We start from the raw sequence: 19,780 nt of genomic DNA, 5'->3' as shown, positions 1-19,780 counted from the left end.
CTGCAATGAATTTTTGTCAAAATGGACTAGCCCTCCGCATCATTTTTTCACTTTGACTTTCAGGGTGTCTTTGAATTTGTCCTTCTGGTTGATAATTTTCATTTCCATCAAACATCCTTTCGTTCTTAACACTTTACTCAGTCCATATCAGTATAGATATCCAGCATGATTTTTTCCATTGAGATCTCATGTGTTTTCAAAGTGTCCTTCAATTTTTTTACCAGTAGAGAATGGAAATAACAAAAGTGCATTACTTATGCATTTAAAATTGCTTAATGAACCCAAATCTAGTGCTTGATTCATCACTTATCCCATGGATACCCACATCATAGCTTCAAATATACACACAGAAAATATATTTGCATATAGACTTGCCTGTATTTTATAATACTTAACATCACCTGTAAAGTTAGCGCAACCCGTAGAGCCACAACTGTTACAAGGTAAAGTCTCCATGAATGTGACACTTGGCTAAACACAAAAATGTAAATGCCGCCATCAAAGTAACCAAATTACACTTCAGGTTTCCATGAAATTACACACTGCAAACTTAATATCTTAACATACATTCTTCCTTCTAAAATGCCCAAACCAGACACCAAGCCACATATATATAAAATATAAATGAATCAGTTTTCTCACCACATCTATGATCTGCAGCAGTGTGAGGCCCAGCTCCACCAGGATTGGAGCTGAGTCATTGACCACAGGTCTCTCTAATCGATTGTAGTTAGCCAACAGCTCCTTGTACAGTCTTCTCTGGTACTCACCCTGCAAGGACCCTGGAGGACAAAGGCAATAAGAAAAGTGGTTTGTGTGGAATACATATTGAAACCAAAGCATCGTCTGTTGCATTTAAATAATATTCAAAACAAAAGCATGGAGGCTATGTGAGAAAATTCTTTTGTAGAGGAAGTAAGGAGATCTTTGAGGTTTTTTGTTAATTTTTTTATGCCTAAGCACCAATAGTTTGCTCACATCCCAGAGTTAAATGTACACAGCCTTCACTCTCTATAAATAGTTTCTCAAGGTCACTGTGTGATTTATAGGGCATGTTTTGCATTTTTAAGCCATAACTCTAGTGGTGGAATAACAATGTTACAGAGAGAGACTTTTTTTTTTAAAACACCCATCAGTATTTTGGCTTGGACTATCCCATTTCTTGGAACATAATCTATGGTATATTGAGGCTGAATCCCTTATCCAGAAAGTAGTTTAATTGTCTTGAGAACCTTTTACCCTTCATGTGCTGGCACCAGGTAGAGTTTCAAGCAAGCTGCCACACTGCCTTGTTGTAGATGCTTTTGATTTCTACAGTTTATCCTGTGAACTGACATGAAAAGTGTATGAGAAGAAGCTGAGTATGTTGAGCCGTAAGTTTTGATGAATAATGAATAAATAAACCAAGTGCTGACATCTGCATATGCATCTGCTGACTGTAACACACAGAGAGGGTGGCAGGACTGTGAGTCTGGGGGGTCTGAAGGATTAAAGTGATTAGGATGATGCGTTTGTTGGCCCAGCATTCTTCGCCATTATCGATCCTCTCTACCAAACTTTCCATACATATTTAGCTCTATTCATTTCTCCCAAATTAAAGAGAATGACATGCAAAATAACAACCTCACTTTCACTTCAAGCCACTTAGCTATCCTTGAAATCACTATTTTGCAGCAAGAGACTGCTTGTATGTACTCTAGGGCCTTTTTGTACTTTCTAAGGGTAAATAATCTGATTTTCTGCCTTTTAGTATGACACAACTGGGATTCGAGTATCAAAGCAAAAATGACTAAACAACATCATAAGCATGTCCAATAATTTTATTCAATGTAGTATTATTTCTCTAGAAACATTAGCATCATTAGTGACATGGAGTGACTTGCACATCTGGAGATTGGTGCAGAAGAGTTTCATTCTGGTATTGGATTCCAGCTCATTACACAAGCTGTAATTAGCTGAGAATTAGCAATGGCAGTGACAATATACACTCTGGCCCCTTCATTAGTGACATCTTGGTAGTACTGGGTTCGACTCACTTTTTGCCTCTTGGAGTGCCTCAATTATTAGTAGCATAGATGCAACAAGTTGCTGATAACATTCCTCAGAGATTTAGGTCCATATCAATATGACAACATCAGGGGTTACTGCAGATTTGTTGGCTGATGGATTAAGATCTGGTGACTGTGAAGGCCATCTAGGTACAGTGAACTCATTGTCATGTTCAAGAAACCAGTTGAGATGATTTGTGCTTTGTACCATGGTGGTTTTTCTATCATCAGAAGATGACTACATTGACAAAGAGATGAACACAATCAGTAACGGTGATCAGGTAGTGTGGCGTTTAAACAATACTCAACTGGTGCTAAGGGGCATGAAAATATTCCTCACAGCATTACACCACCAGCAACCTGATCCATTGATAAAAAGCAGGATGGATCCATGTTTTCATGTTACTTATGCCAAATTCTTACACTATCTGAATGTAGCGGAAGGAAGTGAGACTCATCAGACCAGGCAACATTTTCCAATTTTCTACTCTCCAATTTTTGTGAGCCTATGTAAATTGTAACCTCAGTTTCCTGTTCTTAGCTGACAGAAGTGGCACCCAGTGTGGTCTTCTGTTGGTGTAGCTCATCTGCTTCAAGGTTTGAGGTGTCATGCATTCAGAGATGCTCTTATGCATACCTTGATTGTTACCAGTGGTTATCTCAGTTACTGTTGCCTTCCTATGAGCTCGAAGTAGTCTGGCCATCCTCCTCTGGCCGCTGGCAACAACAAGGCACTTTTGTCCAGAGAACTGCCACTCACTGGATAGTTTTTCAGAATATTCTCTATAAACCCCAGAAATGGTTGTGTGGGAAAAGTCAAGTAGATCAACAGTTTCTGAAATACTTTGACCAGCCCATCTGGCAACAATAACCATGTTCAAAGTTACCTTTCTTCCAGATTCTGATGCTCAGTTTGGATGTTTGCAGTAAGTAGCAGTTGAACAGATGTACCTAATAAAGTAACAGTGTAGTTTTATATTCAGATTTATTATCTTGTGCATTTATTTTTTGTATGCTGTCAGTATAGGGCAGAAAAACACCCGTTAATGCTAAGTCCCATAAAATTTTGATGTTTATTTTTTGTTTGTTTTTGGCAAAAACAACAATTTTAAAGGGTTTCATAGAACCAACAGGTGTCTGGAATTATGACAATCACAGAACAGCAAACTCATTAAATCAACATATTTTTTGAAAAAAAAAATATATTTTTTTTTAACCTGGCATACTGGGATTGAACTACCAACTTCCCAATAACTAGGTGACCTGCTCGAACTCCTGAGATATAGCCCACACAAACGGCACATGGTGTTCCCAGGTGGTCCCTCAATCGGGTCAGGGACCTGATCAGGTGTGCTCAGGGTGGTTGGGCTGTAAACTGGTTTGACAGCTTACCAGTACTTGCAGAGGTTATATACTCATAAAAAATCATAATAAAAAATTTTTCCCCAAGTGGGGGAGTTTAACTATCTTGGGGTCTAGTTCATGAGTAAGGGGAGAAGGGAGCAGGAGACTAACAGACAGATTGGGGCTGCACCTACAGTGATGTGAATGCTGCATCGGTACATTGTGGTGAAGAGAAAGCTGAGCAAAAAAGTGAAGCTGTCAATTTACCGGTCGATATATGTCCCTACCTATTGTCATGGCCGGGGAGGAAACGGGCGAGGAAGGGCAAACACGAAGGACACCAGAGGTAAACATAACTTAAAAGGGGATTTGTTTACGTATGGGGGAAAACAAATACAAACACCTTGGAAGGTAGATGAGGGGAGACAAAGGGAAGCCACAGGGATCACAGGAAATACTCGGGCACAAAACATCAACGACGTGACAAAGAACAGATGGAAACTGAGGGCTTAAATACACACTGGGTAATCAGGGCAAGAGAAAACAGCAGGGAACAACAGGTGAGGCAAATGAAACTAATTACACAGGGGAAGCAAAGCTAAACACAAAGCACAGGGGAACCAGACTGCCAAAAAACACAGGAAGTAACAAACCAGGGTACATGATGACTTAACATGGGGAACTGGCACACAGACTCAGGACAGAGACGCAGACTTTAAAATACAGGGGAAGACAGGGACAAGGGGAACAAGGATCAAAACATACTGGGAAGACAGACTCGGGAAACATGAACCAAACACAAAACGCTGGGCAAACGGCCCAGGACATGACACCTATGGTCACGAGCTTTGGGTAGTGACCAAAAGAACAAGATCATGAATGCAAGTAGTGGAAATGAGCTTGCTCCAAAGGGTGGATAGGGTGCATTAGAGAATGGGGTAAGGGGTGCAGCCAGTCGGAAGGGGCTCAGAGTAAAGCCTCTACTCTTCCACATCAAAAGGACCCAGTTGAGGTGGTGGCACCTGACCAGGATGCCTCCTGGGTGAGGTGTTCTAGGCATGTCCTACCAGGAGGAGGCCCTGAGGCAGATCCAGGACACGCTTGAGAGATTGTCTCCACTTCCACAATGGCACAACATATCTGTTATTTAATTAACAAATCCATGTAAAATCACAGACATTTTCTGTGTAATTTTACACTCAGTGCTTCCGATTTTAGATATGTATTTACAGAAATAAACTAGAATTTAACAGTTTTATCTTTAAAATAAAAAAATTTCACTTCTGACTGTATTCTTCCAGTCCTTTTGTGCGAAAAAAATTTTCAGTAAAAAAAAATGTAAAAATCATGTTTAATCACGGGTCATTTCACATTAGTTTACATTAGACATGTTCACTCACTGTCTTTTTAATGTAATTTTAATGATATTTCACATATTTAAAAATAACGTGAAAATTCTGTAAAATTTATAGAAAAAATTATGTTAAATTACAGAGTTTTTTTTTACAGTGTAAACAGTCAACAGAGAAATGGTAGATGGTGTAATCCAGCAAAACAGAGCAAAAATATGAGACAGGCATGTACAATGAATGGGGAAAAAGGAGAGGGGATTACAGACATAGCCCTTTAAAGCTGTGAAGATGATAGAAGCATGCCTTTGGCTTAGCATGGTGCTGATTGGAACATTAAGACTGTAATGAGAAGAATTATAGGAGGACAGAGCCTTAGGTCAAAGACAAGAAGCTGCTCAGCACAGCAAAATCCCTCTGACTACTCCCAAGGAGCCTCACACTCTCAGACTTTATGTATCCATCCACCCAAGACCCAGTACCTTCTGTTCAAGTGGGACAGATGAATTCATGTTTACCCAGATACACATTTAAACTCTTTGAACCACTTATGTGCCATTTGAACCATTTATTTTTCTTGCTCTTTACAAATATGTTGGAATGGACTACAAGTGAATGTGCTAAAAGTTGGTTTCCTCAGGGGATCTGCAAGGACAAAAACACATTTAAAAAAAAAAAGAACACAACAAAGTCATAAAGAAGTCACAAATATTTTGATATAAGCACAATAAAATTTGCATGGACACGTTCACAAAAACTCAAACACAGCCTCATCTGCAGTTGCTATCCTGCCAACCTCTCTCCTCATTTTTATGTGTTATTACTGTGAAATGTGAACAGAGGGCCAAACAAACATAACTAAACTAATAGAGAAGATTTGAAAGCTCAGTCTCTGTTGCTGTTTGTCTCATAAAACCAAGTTCATACAGAATTAAATAATCAAATCAAATGAACCACTGTGCCAACTTCAATTCACAACCGTGTGCAGTGTACATTAGGGAGGAAGGGGTAGATTCATACCTTTTGTTTTGTTTTCTTTTTAATCACCTCACTAATGAAGATTATATGAGAAGATGGAATGAAGATATCATTTCCAGCAACACAGCAAGAGGCATCATTAAAGAAAAAAAAATTAGTGGAGGGAATGAGAAAAGGAAGTGAAGGGAGCAGTAGAACTGGAAGATATGTTTTTTCATTACCTTCTTTGTTTATCTCACTGTTCTCCAAGTTTGTTCTATTATTTAAAAAAGCATGATGGAAAACTGTTTAGAAAGATATTCCTCAGAGAAACAACTAAAAAGCTCAGTTTAGCCTAATGCTCTTTTTTAATTATAATTTTTTTATCATCACTGTTGTTTTTGTTTGATTTCTACCAAGTCATGATTGCTAATGATACTCTCTTGTTTAAATGCAAAAGTGTAGCTGACACAATTTAGATCACAAATTAATACATTACATATTTGTCATACATTTTATATTTTCTATATGGAAAACACATATGAATGGGTGAGTGTGTCCAAACTTTTGACTGGTACTGTAAAATATGTCATAAGCATATAAGTCACTTACAGATGGAATCATCTAGCAGAATAATTCATATTAGAGTTTGTGCAGTAATAACAGACCTTGCTAGCTGAACAAGAGAGGTCAAAATATTATTTTATGTAAACATGTCTTCCTGATATCTTGTTTGAGAAGTCTGACCTTCGAGGTTAAGTGACTGAGATACAAGCACAAGTTTATTTCAATTCCATGTGATTCCTTTCATTCATACCACCAAACCAAGACAAATCACCTGTATATACCACGTTGCAAATATATGCAGATGCATATTACTATGGAATTTTACATGTTAGACAAAAACCTGACTAAAATTACAATTTAAAATATTTAAGTCCATAGTACTTAGTTCTTTTCTCTCTTTCAGGAAATGTATATATAAAAGTGTGTCAATGTATGTATAGCATTCAAATCCTATACATGCAATGACCCAGCACTTTAAACTCTAGGTCACATAATTTAGATCACCAGTTAAGATTAAGCTAAGGAAACAGGAACAGAGAGAACGTACCAAGTCCACATAGAAAGGCACAGGGAGGTTTAATCCCACAGCTATCTTCTATGAGGGGTCAGTGCTAACCACCATTCCACCAGCAGAAGATCAGCAGGCAGTTCGTGGTGTACTTCCCAACATGTTGGGAAGAGAAAATCCTGGTTCTTTAATGCTGATTTTATGCCTGGTGACCTACTTAAGTTCACAAGTATGTTACTTAAGGCTCCCAAAAAACTCTGCTTGGGGGGGGGCTTAAGGGGTGAATGCTGGTGTTATGAACTGCTTTCAGGAGTTGAGAGTACTTTCCCGTAGTACAGTAAAGAAATAACTTGTAATTTAACATTGAAAAATTTTAATAATGCATTTAACCTTTGACCAATTGACCTTTGTTGAAACTAAGCTACATCATATATATATATTTTTTTTTATTGAGTCTTTTACGCACACAACTTTAACTTCCCTAATAAAACAAAGAAAGCACACGTGTCTCACTGGGCATGCCTATACTAAATGTGTTATTCCTGTTTAACTCAGGCACATTAGAATAGAATAGAATAGAATAGCATTTTTATTGTCACTGTTAAAAAAGAAACAATGCTAAGAACAATGTTAAAACAGTGAAATGCAGTTTAGCATCCTCTCTTTACTTTATACAATAAATGTCTTCAGTGCTCAGTCAGTCTAACCTCATACAGATCATTACAGGAAATGATCAGTCCTATGAGAAGGTCACTGATTAGTGGAATGATCTAAATTATTGATTATTAGCAAAACTGTACAACGGAGAATGTGTTCAATATTTATATAAACACTTATAAAGTGAAGGTCAGATCATTTATGGATATTAGCAGAGAAGGTCAGGAGACAATCATATCAGTCTCAGGAACTAAATATTACTAAATGTCTAGCCTGGAAATGACAGTGGAAAAATGTAGTGACTATCCCTGCCTGCTTCAGAAAGGTCACAAACACGTCCTAAAGATGTGAGATACTAATGCTGCAAATAAGAGCTCATAATTGTGGATTACTGTGGATGAGAGCTTGTGTGTGTGTGTGTGTGTGTGTGTGTGTGTGTGTGTGTGTGTGTGTGTGTGTGTGTGTGTGTGTGTGTGTGTGTGTGTGTTGAGGGAGGGGGTTCTTTCAAAGCGAAATGCTAATTCATTGTTTGTTTTCTAAAATAGAGGAATGTCAGAAGGAAGTCCATCTGTCCATCTTACTTCAGAGACAGAATTTCATTTTTAATACTATAAACACAGAAACAAAGGATGACACTGGGATGTTAGAGGAATCTGTAGTTAACTGATATGAGTTTATTATGAATAAATAGTAAGAAAAGTCAGGTTTTAATGGCCAGTAAAGTCAGATGAAAGCCACAGATCTGGTGAATGAGTGAATGAAGCTAATGTTGATCAGCTAATCTTTTTATAGAAATGTAACCTGCAGCTATTAAGAGTCTTGGATTAGTGATGAATGCTTAAACATTTAAAAGTTTACTTCATTAAGTAATGTATTTTTAGTACAGTGCTTAAGAAATTTATTAGACCACCTGTCATTAAAAAAACACAAATATAATATACAACAAATATACAAATATAACTGTTTAAAACAAAAAAATTATATTGTTAATTATTAGACAAATAGCAAACCGAATTTATGCTTTTATACCCAAATTTGAGCCGGCACACTGGACTTCTTTGAGAAGTCAGAAATTAATAAAACATAGCATTCAACTACTAAAACTTTTTTTCTGTTCAGAAATTCAAGTAAATAACCGTAATTTGGCATTTTGATTAAAAAAAAAAAAAAAAAAAAGACGTACTTTACTATTTTTTCTCAATATTTATAAAACTATAAATTGGAAAATTCAATAAAACAATAACTACATTTTATCATAAAAAATCTAATTTTGATTAGAGACCTTACACAAACTGGTGGAGTAACCATTACAGTAACATAAATGCAGTTACCAACACTGTTAATTTAGGGCAGCTGTGGTATAAAACCTACACTGGGTGGTGGTCTAATAAGTTTAAGTACTGTACATGATAGACAAAATAAAAAGAAACATTAAAAACATAAAGAAACATGTCAACAAAATGTATAATAAATGTATATAACAAATATGGTAAAATTAAGACGTTTAGTACTTCTCAGTACTCACCTGATCAAAATTTGTTCTCAAATTACTTTTAGTATTACTGATCATTTCATTTATTTATTCTGTACAAAAAAGTAAAAATATTCAAGCAGACAAGTTTTTGACAGAAAAACATTTTCTAGTTTAAGAAAATCATATTTTTGGCAGAACTTTGCTGGTAATACTCACAGTAAAACCTAAAAACTCCATTCTGTTTCATGCACTGACTGGGCCTGGTATGAACAAAGGGGGCCCAACCACATCAGAAGGACCTGGACTTTTCCCAGTAGGCAATTACACAAGTGAGTGAGAACAAGAAAGAGAGTGGGGGAAAGCTGTGTTGTCATGCTCAGCCCCATTGAGCCCACTGCAGCCCATTGTAGTTCTATATTTTGCCTTTTTCCCCTCCCAGCTAATGACGTTTGGTTCCATCCCACAGCTCTGATGACCTGCTTACCCTGTGTCAGTATCTTTATCACTGGTTAAACACTGAGACTTCCAGCAGGAGACTGCCGCTGAGTCACGTTACACAAATAGCAAAACTAAAAAACATGTAAATCTCAGGAAAAAGAAAAATCTAAATGCTTCAAATAATTATTCATTGGTGTAACTGCAGGGGAAAAAAAGAAACGAAGAGTTGAGCAGCAGAAAGGTTTCAAGACAGCTACCTCTGAGTCAAGTACAAACACCAGGCAATGTGTTTGATGTCACTACAAGTCACATAGTACATGCTACTCTAGTGTCAACTGTAACGAATGCATAGACCAATTTAGAATTCACAATTGTCTTTGTCCTCATTTCCATATTAGACACAGACTCCACAGAAACAGGTGATTTGTCTTTAGTCCAGTATGTACTAATGTGTGCATGTTAACCCATCATAATGATTCAGCACTCTGAGGTTACCTTGAGGTATTTAGTTCTAATAAGCAGAGCCAGCTGCTTCTGGGCATTTCAGGGCACCTTCACCCACAGGGGCAAAGTTGAATACATTTCATATATTCAAAGGGTCTACTTTTAGACTGCACCAATTTTATTTGTCTGGCTTTCCTTGACATCAAAATTTATTAGAAAAATATTGGATGTAAGCACTAGCTCACAGATTATTGTGGAAGGGAATGGAGAGGAAATTAAAAATAGAGATGGAGATGTGAATTTGGTCTGAAAAGCATCATGCTTTTAATGTTTTTTGCTCTGCAGTGATAAGACAGCTTGTCCAGGAATGAGTCGCCCTGTCTTTCAGTCAGTCTGTAATGATGTCGTATGCCAGTAGAATTTCAGAGCTGTTCAAATACTGAAGAAATTAATAATGATATTAGTGATTTGTGGGTTGGACTCATTATACACAATCTAAAACAGCATCTTAAATGTGCCGTGCAGACTTTTTGGGTTGATTTCTGGTGGTGAAGATTAATTACATAAACACTGTTGATGTGAGCTCATGCAGAGGAAAACCCACACCAAAGGAGCTTCTTTCCTCTGAAAGTTGAATTTCTTTTTTAGCTTTGGAATCAAATGCTGCTCTGAGCTTTCCTAGGTTTCTTCAGCTCTGGGGAATTATATATTGCTGGATGAGGTCAAAAGTATTGCTATGAGACACCAAATTAAAAACCCTGGCAAACTGGGAAATACAAAGTTGACTTACTTAATACTAATAGTGGTGATAAGACTTAATCAACATCATAGCAACTTGTCTGAGAGCTTAAATGTAACAGATATTTTTACTATGTAAAAACTGAACCATTACAACAGAGGAACGGTTTACAAAATTCAAAGTGACAAGAAAAACTACTACCGACTTGGAATTGGGCAGCTGTATCTGTGACACTGTTCTGGATCATTTTGGTCAGCATCAGGTTAGAAGGTTTTTTTTATGCAAAGTCATATTTAAACCTCTGAAGTCTACCTAGTCAAGCTAAATTATTAATTTTAGTACTAAATCACCATATTTAAACTATGTGTAGTAAACACATGACACTGGCATAGTTGATAATGTAGTGCTTTTATCTACTGGATGTATGGATGGATGGATGGATGGATGGATGGATGGGGCTGAGTATTTCCACACATAAAAAGTTATCTCAAGCACTTTTGAATGTCAAGTGCAAATCTATAAAAGAAAATGAGAAGGGCATTCTCCCCATCCTCTCCTCTCAAGCCCTTTTAAGCTTTCCATTCTCTCCTCTGTTTTTCACACCTTCTCTCTTGTCACCTCATCCCACTTTTCTGCTGAAATTCCTCATTCTTCTATAGCACACCTCTCTCCTTATTTCTGTACCTATGTTTACTTACTTCTTTTACCTTTAAATATTTTTGTTCTTATTTGCAAAGGATGAGCACATTAGGTTCCAAAGGAATAAGATTGTCAAGATTATCAGCAACACTGACAAAATCAGCTGCAAACAAACAGCACAGTCACTGGGTGGTCGAAGGTGACCACTGTAAAGTGATCTCTCCCAACTATGAAGCCAAAAATTTCTTTATTCGGGGTGGCATTTAAGAACATTAATATGCTCTCTTTCTGTCACACACTCACTCTCACACATTAATATATACTGAGAAATTCAGCTATTTGATTCTGACCCATTTGAATATTTTTACTGGGTCAGTGTGTTCAGATGAGGCTTCTAAACAGGCTCATCAGACAGGCTATCCACACACAGACAGCCTGAGGGACTCTTTCTCTTTCTCTCTGTCACACACACCTCTTAAGACATACACCCAAACAAAACAACAGAATTGCTATTTTAAGCAGAGTACTAAATGACCACCTCTTAAATCAGGGCCCCTGATGTACCCAGGTAAACCTATTCAGGCTGAGCTGCTTTGCACTGTGCATAAATGATAATGGCTTGGGTTTTTTGTTTTTTGTTTTGTTTTTTGTTTTTTGTTTTTTGTTTTGTTTTTTGTTTTGCTTTGGTTTTTTCCAATAAACAGGCCTGAGTAACTAGAGCCATTCCCACACATGCACTACAACCCTCAACTTTTTTCAACTAAACTGCAAGTAAGAAAGAAAATGTCAGATGCAGTTGGATCACATATTAAATGGTCTTTAAACTGCCAACTCCATAGAAGAGTAAACTAAGATAACACACTTGCCAAGACCAAACTGAGTACTTCCTGTAGTGAAATGCATCTAAAGCAGACTATCTCCTGCTACACTATATTACCAAAAGTATTCCCTCACCCATCCAAATCATTGAATTCAGGTGTTTCAATCACTTCCATGGCCACAGGTGTATCTAGGCATGCAAACTCCTTCTACAAATATTTGTGAAAGAATTCAGAGAATTCCATCTTGGTACTGTGATAGGATGCCACCTGTGCAATAAGTCCAGTCATAAAATTTCCTCACTAGTAAATATTCCATAGTCAACTGTTAGTGGTATTATAACAAACTGGAAGCAATTGGGAACAACAGCAACTCAGCCATGAAGTGGTAGGCCACATAAAATCACAGACCAGGGTCAATGGGTGTTGAGGTGCATAGTGCTCAGAGGTTGCCAACTTTCTGCAGTGTCAATTGCTACAGACCTCTAAACTTCAGGTGACCTTCAGATTAGCTCAAGAACAGTGCGTAAAGAGCTTCATGGAATAGGTTTCCATGGCCAAGCAGCTGCATCCAAGCCTTACATCACCAAGCTCAATGCAAAGCATCTAATACAGTGGTGTAAAGCACGCCGCCACTGGACTGAGCAGTGGAGATGTGTTCTCTGGAGTGATGAATTATGCTTCTTCATCTGGTAATCCAATGGACTAGTCTGGGTTTGGTGGTTGCCAGGAGAACGGTACTTGTCTGCCTGCTCTGTGCCAAGTTTAGTTTTGTGAAGGGGAGGATTCTTTTTTTCAGGAGTTGGGCTCAGCCCCTTAGTTCCAGCACACAAGACATTTTGGACAATTTCATGCTCCCAACTTTGTGAGAACAGTTTGGGGATGGCCCCTTCCTGCTCCAACATGACTGGGCACCAGTGCACAAAGAAGGTCCATAAAGACATGGATGAGCAGGCTGACCAGTTACCCTCACATCACATGCGATGAAGAAACTGGAAAATTTGCTCTTGGCCCACCAAAGACCACAGACAGGTGAAAATGTCTCGACCCTCGAGTTTGCATACAGATCAGATCTGGGAGTAGATAATGCAATAGTATACATGATGCAGAGAGCTTATTCCCATTGTAATGGCTTCATGGTGGAGCATGCAGCCCTGTGAAGTCCACAGGGGGACTGTGTTGTCTCCATTTCTGTTCAACTTGTATGCCTAAGACTTTCTGTTCTTTTGACATACTTGTGCCAGCCCATGCCTCTGCCGTCTGGACATGCCTTCAAATGCAGTGAGATGACGACCCAGACAAGTATGCATCTCAAGTACATTAGTCAGTTTAAAAAGACTCAAAAGATATCTCCTGTTAAAATTGTCTTCACAAACTGTTGTTCACATCAGTGATCTTGCTCCTAGACAGACTCTGTTGACAGTTAACCCAGAGCCTCTAGTATAGCTGGGACCCCTGAGGTTCTAAATGATGTAACATTAATCCTGGTGAATAAACAACAGCACTACAAAACTGTAGTAACAAAAGGCTCGGGAAGATTAAAAAAACAAGTAAAAAGCTTTAAAGATGTTCATTTCACTTCACTGTGACTCAACATTTATTTACATGCTGCCAGCAGGTTTCTTTGAGTTTTGTCCCTGAGACAGGATATAAAACATCCACATACAAAGAAACAAAACCATTATATATTACCTGCTGCAATTGTGTTTCATACAAAATACTTGGCAAATCTCAAAAACTGACAGAAAAAACTTGATCTATTATCCAGTCTGAAACATAAAAAGGCTCTGAACCCACAATGCTCGGGGACCAGAGTTATGAATCTGGCGGGGACTATGCTGCACAAAGGAACTGCTAACAGACTGCCATTCCCTGAGGGCCCAGAGAATCGACACCACAACAAATGCTACATATCTAGAGCCTTTCTCATGCAAATAGCTTGTGTTAGTGTACTGTATTCATGAGTGTGTGTATGGGAGAAACAAATAAAGAAAGACTGCCATTATTAAATGAATAAGGAATATATAATAGGCCAAACTCCCAGAATTCTTTTTTTTTTTTTGGTCTAAAGATGATACATTTACTGAAAAGTATTCAAATCATGAAGCTGGAAAAATACACATACCAAATCAGTGTGAAAATACAGGCTAGAGTGTTAACTACAACACATGCCTTTGCTGCAGTAAGGACTGACTTATAAAATGTTATAGTGTTCAATGGACAACTGAGCAAGCAATCAGTTTAAAATTGTATCTCTAGGCACTTTGATACTAGCAGCCTGTTGCAGAAACACATCATTTGTTCCCATTTCTTTAGTTGAATCTATAAAAAATGCCAATGAAGATTGTTTGCCAAAGCCTCATCAGAACTTGTAGGACAGAATGGAAGGGTGTTATTCTTAAGGAAGGGAAACAGTGAGAAAAGGCTGAGTGATGCCAAATTACACAAGACCCGGGCTGAAAATCAATGGCAGCAGGTCTTGTAAAGTGATGAATCCAAATTTGAAATGCTTGATTCTAATTGTTGTCAATCTGTACAGAGAAGGTCAGGAGCGAGGTAGCATGAGTGTCTGCAACCATTTGTAAAAAACAGTGAAGGCTCTGTCATGGTCTGGGGCTGTACTTCAGCCAGTGGTGTTGGGAATCTTGTCAAAATTGATGGAATTATGAACGCAGAAATGTACCATCAAATTTTGATTCACTATACAATACCATCTGGAAAGCATCTGATTGGCAAGGACTTAAATTTTTAGCATAACATTGGTCTCCAAACACACTACCAATGCAGTAAAAGCATGCCTGGATAGAAGACCACACAATGGAACATTATCACTTATGGACTGGCCTCCCCAGAGCCCGGACCTAAACATTATTGAAACAGTGTTGGATCATCTTGAAAAATAACAGAACAAAAGGCAGCCAACATCCAAAGAAGAGCTTTGAATGTCCTTCAACAAGCCTGGAGAATTATTCCTGAAGACTACTTAAAGAAATTACAAGACAGCTTGCCAAAGAGAGTTCAGGCTGTGTTAAAGAATAAAGATGAGCACATCAAATATTGACTTTCAAGCTTGGTAGAATTGTACAAACTCTGTTTTTGCCTTATATACTGTATTTCCATGCATGCTTGTATGTTTCAACAAACTGCTGTGCCTATTTCCTATTTTTCTATCAAAATATAAAGAAATTAAGGGGTGGCTTGAGAATGTTGCAAAGCACTGTACCTGTGTGCATGAATGGATTAAACAGTGTCTTGTACTCTGCCTCCAACACTAAGCAAGTGTGCATTCATGTAAATTAAGGGCACATCTACACTGGCAATGGTCTAGCAGCTCATTATTTTACTATCAGTCCTTTGGCAAGGAAATGAATCAGAGGCGGTCAGCAGTGAAGCATCCAGATGTTCAGCAGCTCTAAACCTACATGTAACCCAGGTGACTAGCCTGTTATCTAACATAATTCAAAATACAGCTAGGGAGACTTGGAGAAGATAAGACTCAGAGAAATTAGTTGATCTGAGTTAAATAGGAGATACAAAATGAATCCAGGGAAGAAAAGAGAACTGGTGCAAGATGGAGGTATAAAAAAGCGAAGACAACAAGCCCATCACAGTTTCTTTAAAATCTTGGACTACTACGCATTTCATGAAATTTCTGATCATGCTTGAAGGGCTTAAATTAGGGACTCTGAACCTCCAAACACTAATAAAAGACAAAAGATTTTAGTGAGGCAGTATGTCTATGACATAAAGTAGTGTATAAAATCCCTTATAATAGGGTAAAACTAGAGATATGATATGGGGTAGAAGAATGATACATGAGGGAGAGTAAAGGAGACTCTTGGGATAAAAATAAAACTAAAAATTCCAATTAATATAATAGATTTCAAAGAGCTCCACATTCTGTAGCTAACTACTAATGCTTGTCACTTCTCTGCGTAACTCTAGGCTTCCAAAGTGCAAGTGCACATTCTGTAACCATTTTGTGTGGGGGATGTTTAAATCATCCGATGAACCATGAACTCCTTCATTAACACATCATTTTCAGCATTGTGTGATAGACTACAGTAGTGAGCAGGGATCAGACATAGGATGTAGTGTGTTAGTGGAGTTCTGGATAGATGAATTCATATAGGAGAGATTTACAACCTATGATGTCCTAACACCTCTGTAATCCTACTCCAGGAGCTCTGAAGTGGTACAACTACCTCTGAAGTCATGGCTACTACATCTCATCCACACTGAATGCAACCTACAGACTTTTACAGATCTAGAAATAAAATAGTTGTAAACCTACATACAAATGTTTAAGATGTCCATGTACTGTGTTACACTTTTGAACATTTGAGTTAATGCCAGAACAACCTGTTAACCATTGCGTAAGAAACCCTGTGTTTTGAAGGTTCAAGTAATTACAGCCACCACGAGCATTTAGGGATGGCAAACGATGTTAAAAAGACTTGGGGTTCCCTTTAAATTTTTACTGATGTTCTGGCTGAGTGTGGTCTACAAATAAAGATAACAGAAATTAGAAAAGGGAAAAGTGCTCTACAACATCAGTTCCCCAGTTGACCGCTCTATTTTGTATGAGTCACTAGAGGACAGCAAAGGACCATAAAAACTCTACAGCCTTGTTGTAAATATACATAAACCTTACTCATAACTACAACACTCTATGTTATTTTATTGAACACAAACATATTAAATGTATTTATAGAATATTAACACTTGTAAATATTTGTCAAAATTGTACATATTAATTTCACCAACCATGTGGTGTTAGCATGGCCACTCTGACTTGCCGGTCTAGATATTAACAATTTAAGAGACAATATTAACAACAAATACAGCTCTTGATATTTATAAATATTCTCTAATATCCATTATAAATAACAAATGAATGAACTTACGTGCAATGTAATTTGCAGAGTAATTTTAATGGCATATGAAATATGCAACATAATTTTAATGACATCACTGGTAGCACATACAAGTGGTCAAAACATGTAAGCGATCTCTCCCTTGTTGCTAAGAACATCCCGTGAACCCAGATATGACCCGCAACACAGCACTGATTTATAGGCCATTTGCCTAAGTATTAACCACTGCGACTTCCGACAGAGCGGGTCACATTTGTCTTTAAATTGTATCTCAGCAGTGCGTAGAGTTCCTGAGATAAGATGAGTTACTTTATGAACAGGTCAAAGTACTCTGGGTAGCTGCTATCATAACCACTGTTACCAGCCACTTTACCTGACTTCAAGCTGGGCAGGTAGTTCTTCACAAAGTGATTCCAGAACTGTTCTGCCATCACTTGACTGTGCCTCCAGTGGTGTCAGGTAAGCAGGTCAGACTCAAGGTAAACTACCTGAGGTAATGCAGCATCTCAGTATCTCGCAAGAGGTGATTTGGAGTGACTGAGTCTGATGATGCATAGCCTAGTGGCTTGGAGTTTAGCATTTGTATGCGCTGGTAGCGAGCATAGTGATGAAAACCAGTTCTCGGGAAATATAATGAACTTTGATTTAAGTCAAGTGACATGAGATCCACAATTCAGTTCAATTCTCCCATTCTGTTCAGGTTGGTCCAGCATCAGTACAAGAGCACACATTTTCAGAGCAAATCTGCAGAATGCTGCAGTCCACATCTCTACTGTTACTGTAGCTCTATCCGTTAACTCTGGAATTCTTGCTTTGTCTTGCTTTCTCCAATTCATTTCAAATAAAAGACCTGATTCTGAGTCAGACATATGAAGAGAAGCTGGTATCTGAGACTGGAAGCTGGGGGGGGTACATGCTTTACACTGGCCTGGGCAGCAGGCTGTTGCTGCTGCTTACTTACTGTAAGTTTCAGTATGTTTTCCTGAACCTGCAGATTTTCTGCTGAGTTTATTTAATTGTGAGCCTTCATCCTTGTTCTGTTTTCCCTGTCACCTTCAACTTCAAAAATGGGTTGGGGTGTTGTCACATATGTGATGGGGGCTATCAGCTGATTCGGATACTGCACATTATAGTCCTCCTGGTGAGGTGATTGTTGAATCAGTCTTAGTTCTAGTGTCCTGTTCCAGTGATGTTTCTGGGAAGGTCCAAGACATAGCTAAACATGGCAACTATAGATCCAGCTTGAAGGCCCATTAAATGTTTTGAAGGTTCAAGTAATAACAGCCACCAGAGGCATCCAGTAAAGGATGGCAAAAAGACTTAAAACTTTGAATCTTTATTTACATTCTAAGTTAATGGTACCATTTCAGTCACAATTGAAATTGCAGACAGGAAAGCTTCAGTAAATCTATGTCCTGTGTGTTGCATGAAGCACAAATTGTTCCAAAATCATTTGTTTGTTTTGAGGAAACTAACACATCAGGTTTTGGCTTTTGTCAGATTTCCCTTGACAGACTAAACCTACTTACCAATGGCGCAGTGAATGTGCACACACTGGGCACGCTAAGCAGCTAGCTGGTTATATAATCCCAATGCCAAAAGCCCCAGGAGCTATTATTCTGCATGCATCAGTCAAATGTGAAAAGTGGCACATTGTTACACTCAGTTATGATACCCTATTTGCAAAACATGCTTTGGAGGTTTGCCTGTGTTTTGGATAGCCATTTAAAAGACAAAAAAATAAATAAAAAATGGGTGAATCATCATTATTTCTTGTGTATCGCAAAATTTCAACTTCAGCATCAATAAACCAAAGACTATGTTTGCAAAGACTGGTAAGTTTTCACATTTGCCTTTTGCAAACTAAAAGAAAAAAACTGAATGAGGAAAACTGCACATTTCCAAGAAGTCATTATATGACTTGTGCTCTTGCGTGTGTGTGTGTGTGTGTGTGTGTGTGTGTGTGTGTGTGTGTGTGTGTGTGTGTGTGTGTGTGTGTGTGTGTGTGTGTGTGTGTGTGTTTTGGAATACTGTCCATGGATAACTGTCATGCCAATCATGCCACGTCATGTGTGGCATAGGTTTGCACGTGTTCTCACTTCATTTGTTCTTGGCTTTAAGACCTTTACGAAGACCACTAACCAAAAAAACCGCGACTAAACAAAGAGTCCTCTGCTGTGAGGTCCATACCTTAAAATCAAACATTTCCATGTTGCGTCCCAATATTAAATTATAAAAACGAACTCTGGTTTGTTTATGCCAGTTCGTTTCGAATTATTATATTAATTTTGCGTTTTTAATATAAGAAAACTTTCCGAAATTGCAGAAAATATGTCCTACCAGTCGTTTAAGGACTTGCGGTCGTAAACTCAGGTCTAAATTGTCAACAACACGTTTTCCAGTCAGTATCTTCCTCACAGCCCCCCATACTGCTTATTAGATTCACTGAAACTGGACGGAAAGCGCAAATTAACCCCAAACCTACCTTTGAAAAGCATTGCGATCCAAATATAAAATCCAATCGAACAGGGTCCCCAAAACTTGTGGCACCGCATGCTGGCACCGCACAGTGAACTCCGCCGGCTGTGTCGGCTAGACAGGGACTCTGCTCCGGCTTGGCGGTGGAATAAACATGAGGCTTCGGGAAAGACGAATGGGACCGGGACGGTGTGAGAGATAAAAAAGACTGACAGACAGGAGTGCGGAGTTCAGATTGGCGCGTTCACGCTGCTTCACTCTCCCTCACACACACACAGACACACACACACACACAGAGCACAACGCTGTACAGTGTACCTCCTCCCAGCCTGAGTGCGCATCACAGGTAGCCCAAGCGATGATACAATAAAGTTTCTTTAATAGCCTCAATCACTGGCGTGTCACCACAGACGAGACTAATGAGATGTTTGTAAGCCCATAAC

At 38.4% G+C, this 19,780-nt stretch overlaps 1 protein-coding gene across 2 annotated transcripts in view; it reads right to left on the bottom strand.

Annotated features, from left to right (window-relative positions):
* Window positions 1-19,565, bottom strand: part of LOC115777881 (neuronal acetylcholine receptor subunit alpha-7-like) — a 44,004-nt gene extending 24,439 nt beyond the window's left edge. Inside the window, exons 1-2 of one of the 2 annotated variants that reach the window (XM_030725897.1) lie at window positions 19,345-19,565; window positions 643-782 (exon numbers count right to left, since the gene is read on the bottom strand). In XM_030725897.1, the coding sequence (XP_030581757.1) occupies window positions 643-782; window positions 19,345-19,414 (210 nt within the window). In that variant the 5' untranslated portion in view covers window positions 19,415-19,565. The remainder of the gene's footprint in view (window positions 1-642; window positions 783-19,344) is intronic. The other variant, XM_030725898.1, reaches the window with a different exon arrangement.
* Between the last annotated feature and the right edge of the window lie 215 nt (window positions 19,566-19,780).

This window comes from Archocentrus centrarchus, unplaced genomic scaffold (assembly GCF_007364275.1).
Source record: "Archocentrus centrarchus isolate MPI-CPG fArcCen1 unplaced genomic scaffold, fArcCen1 scaffold_83_ctg1, whole genome shotgun sequence".
Lineage (NCBI taxonomy): Eukaryota > Metazoa > Chordata > Actinopteri > Cichliformes > Cichlidae > Archocentrus > Archocentrus centrarchus.
The sequence above is the reverse complement of the archived record's forward strand: the minus strand, read 5'-3'. Positions and strand labels throughout refer to the sequence as shown.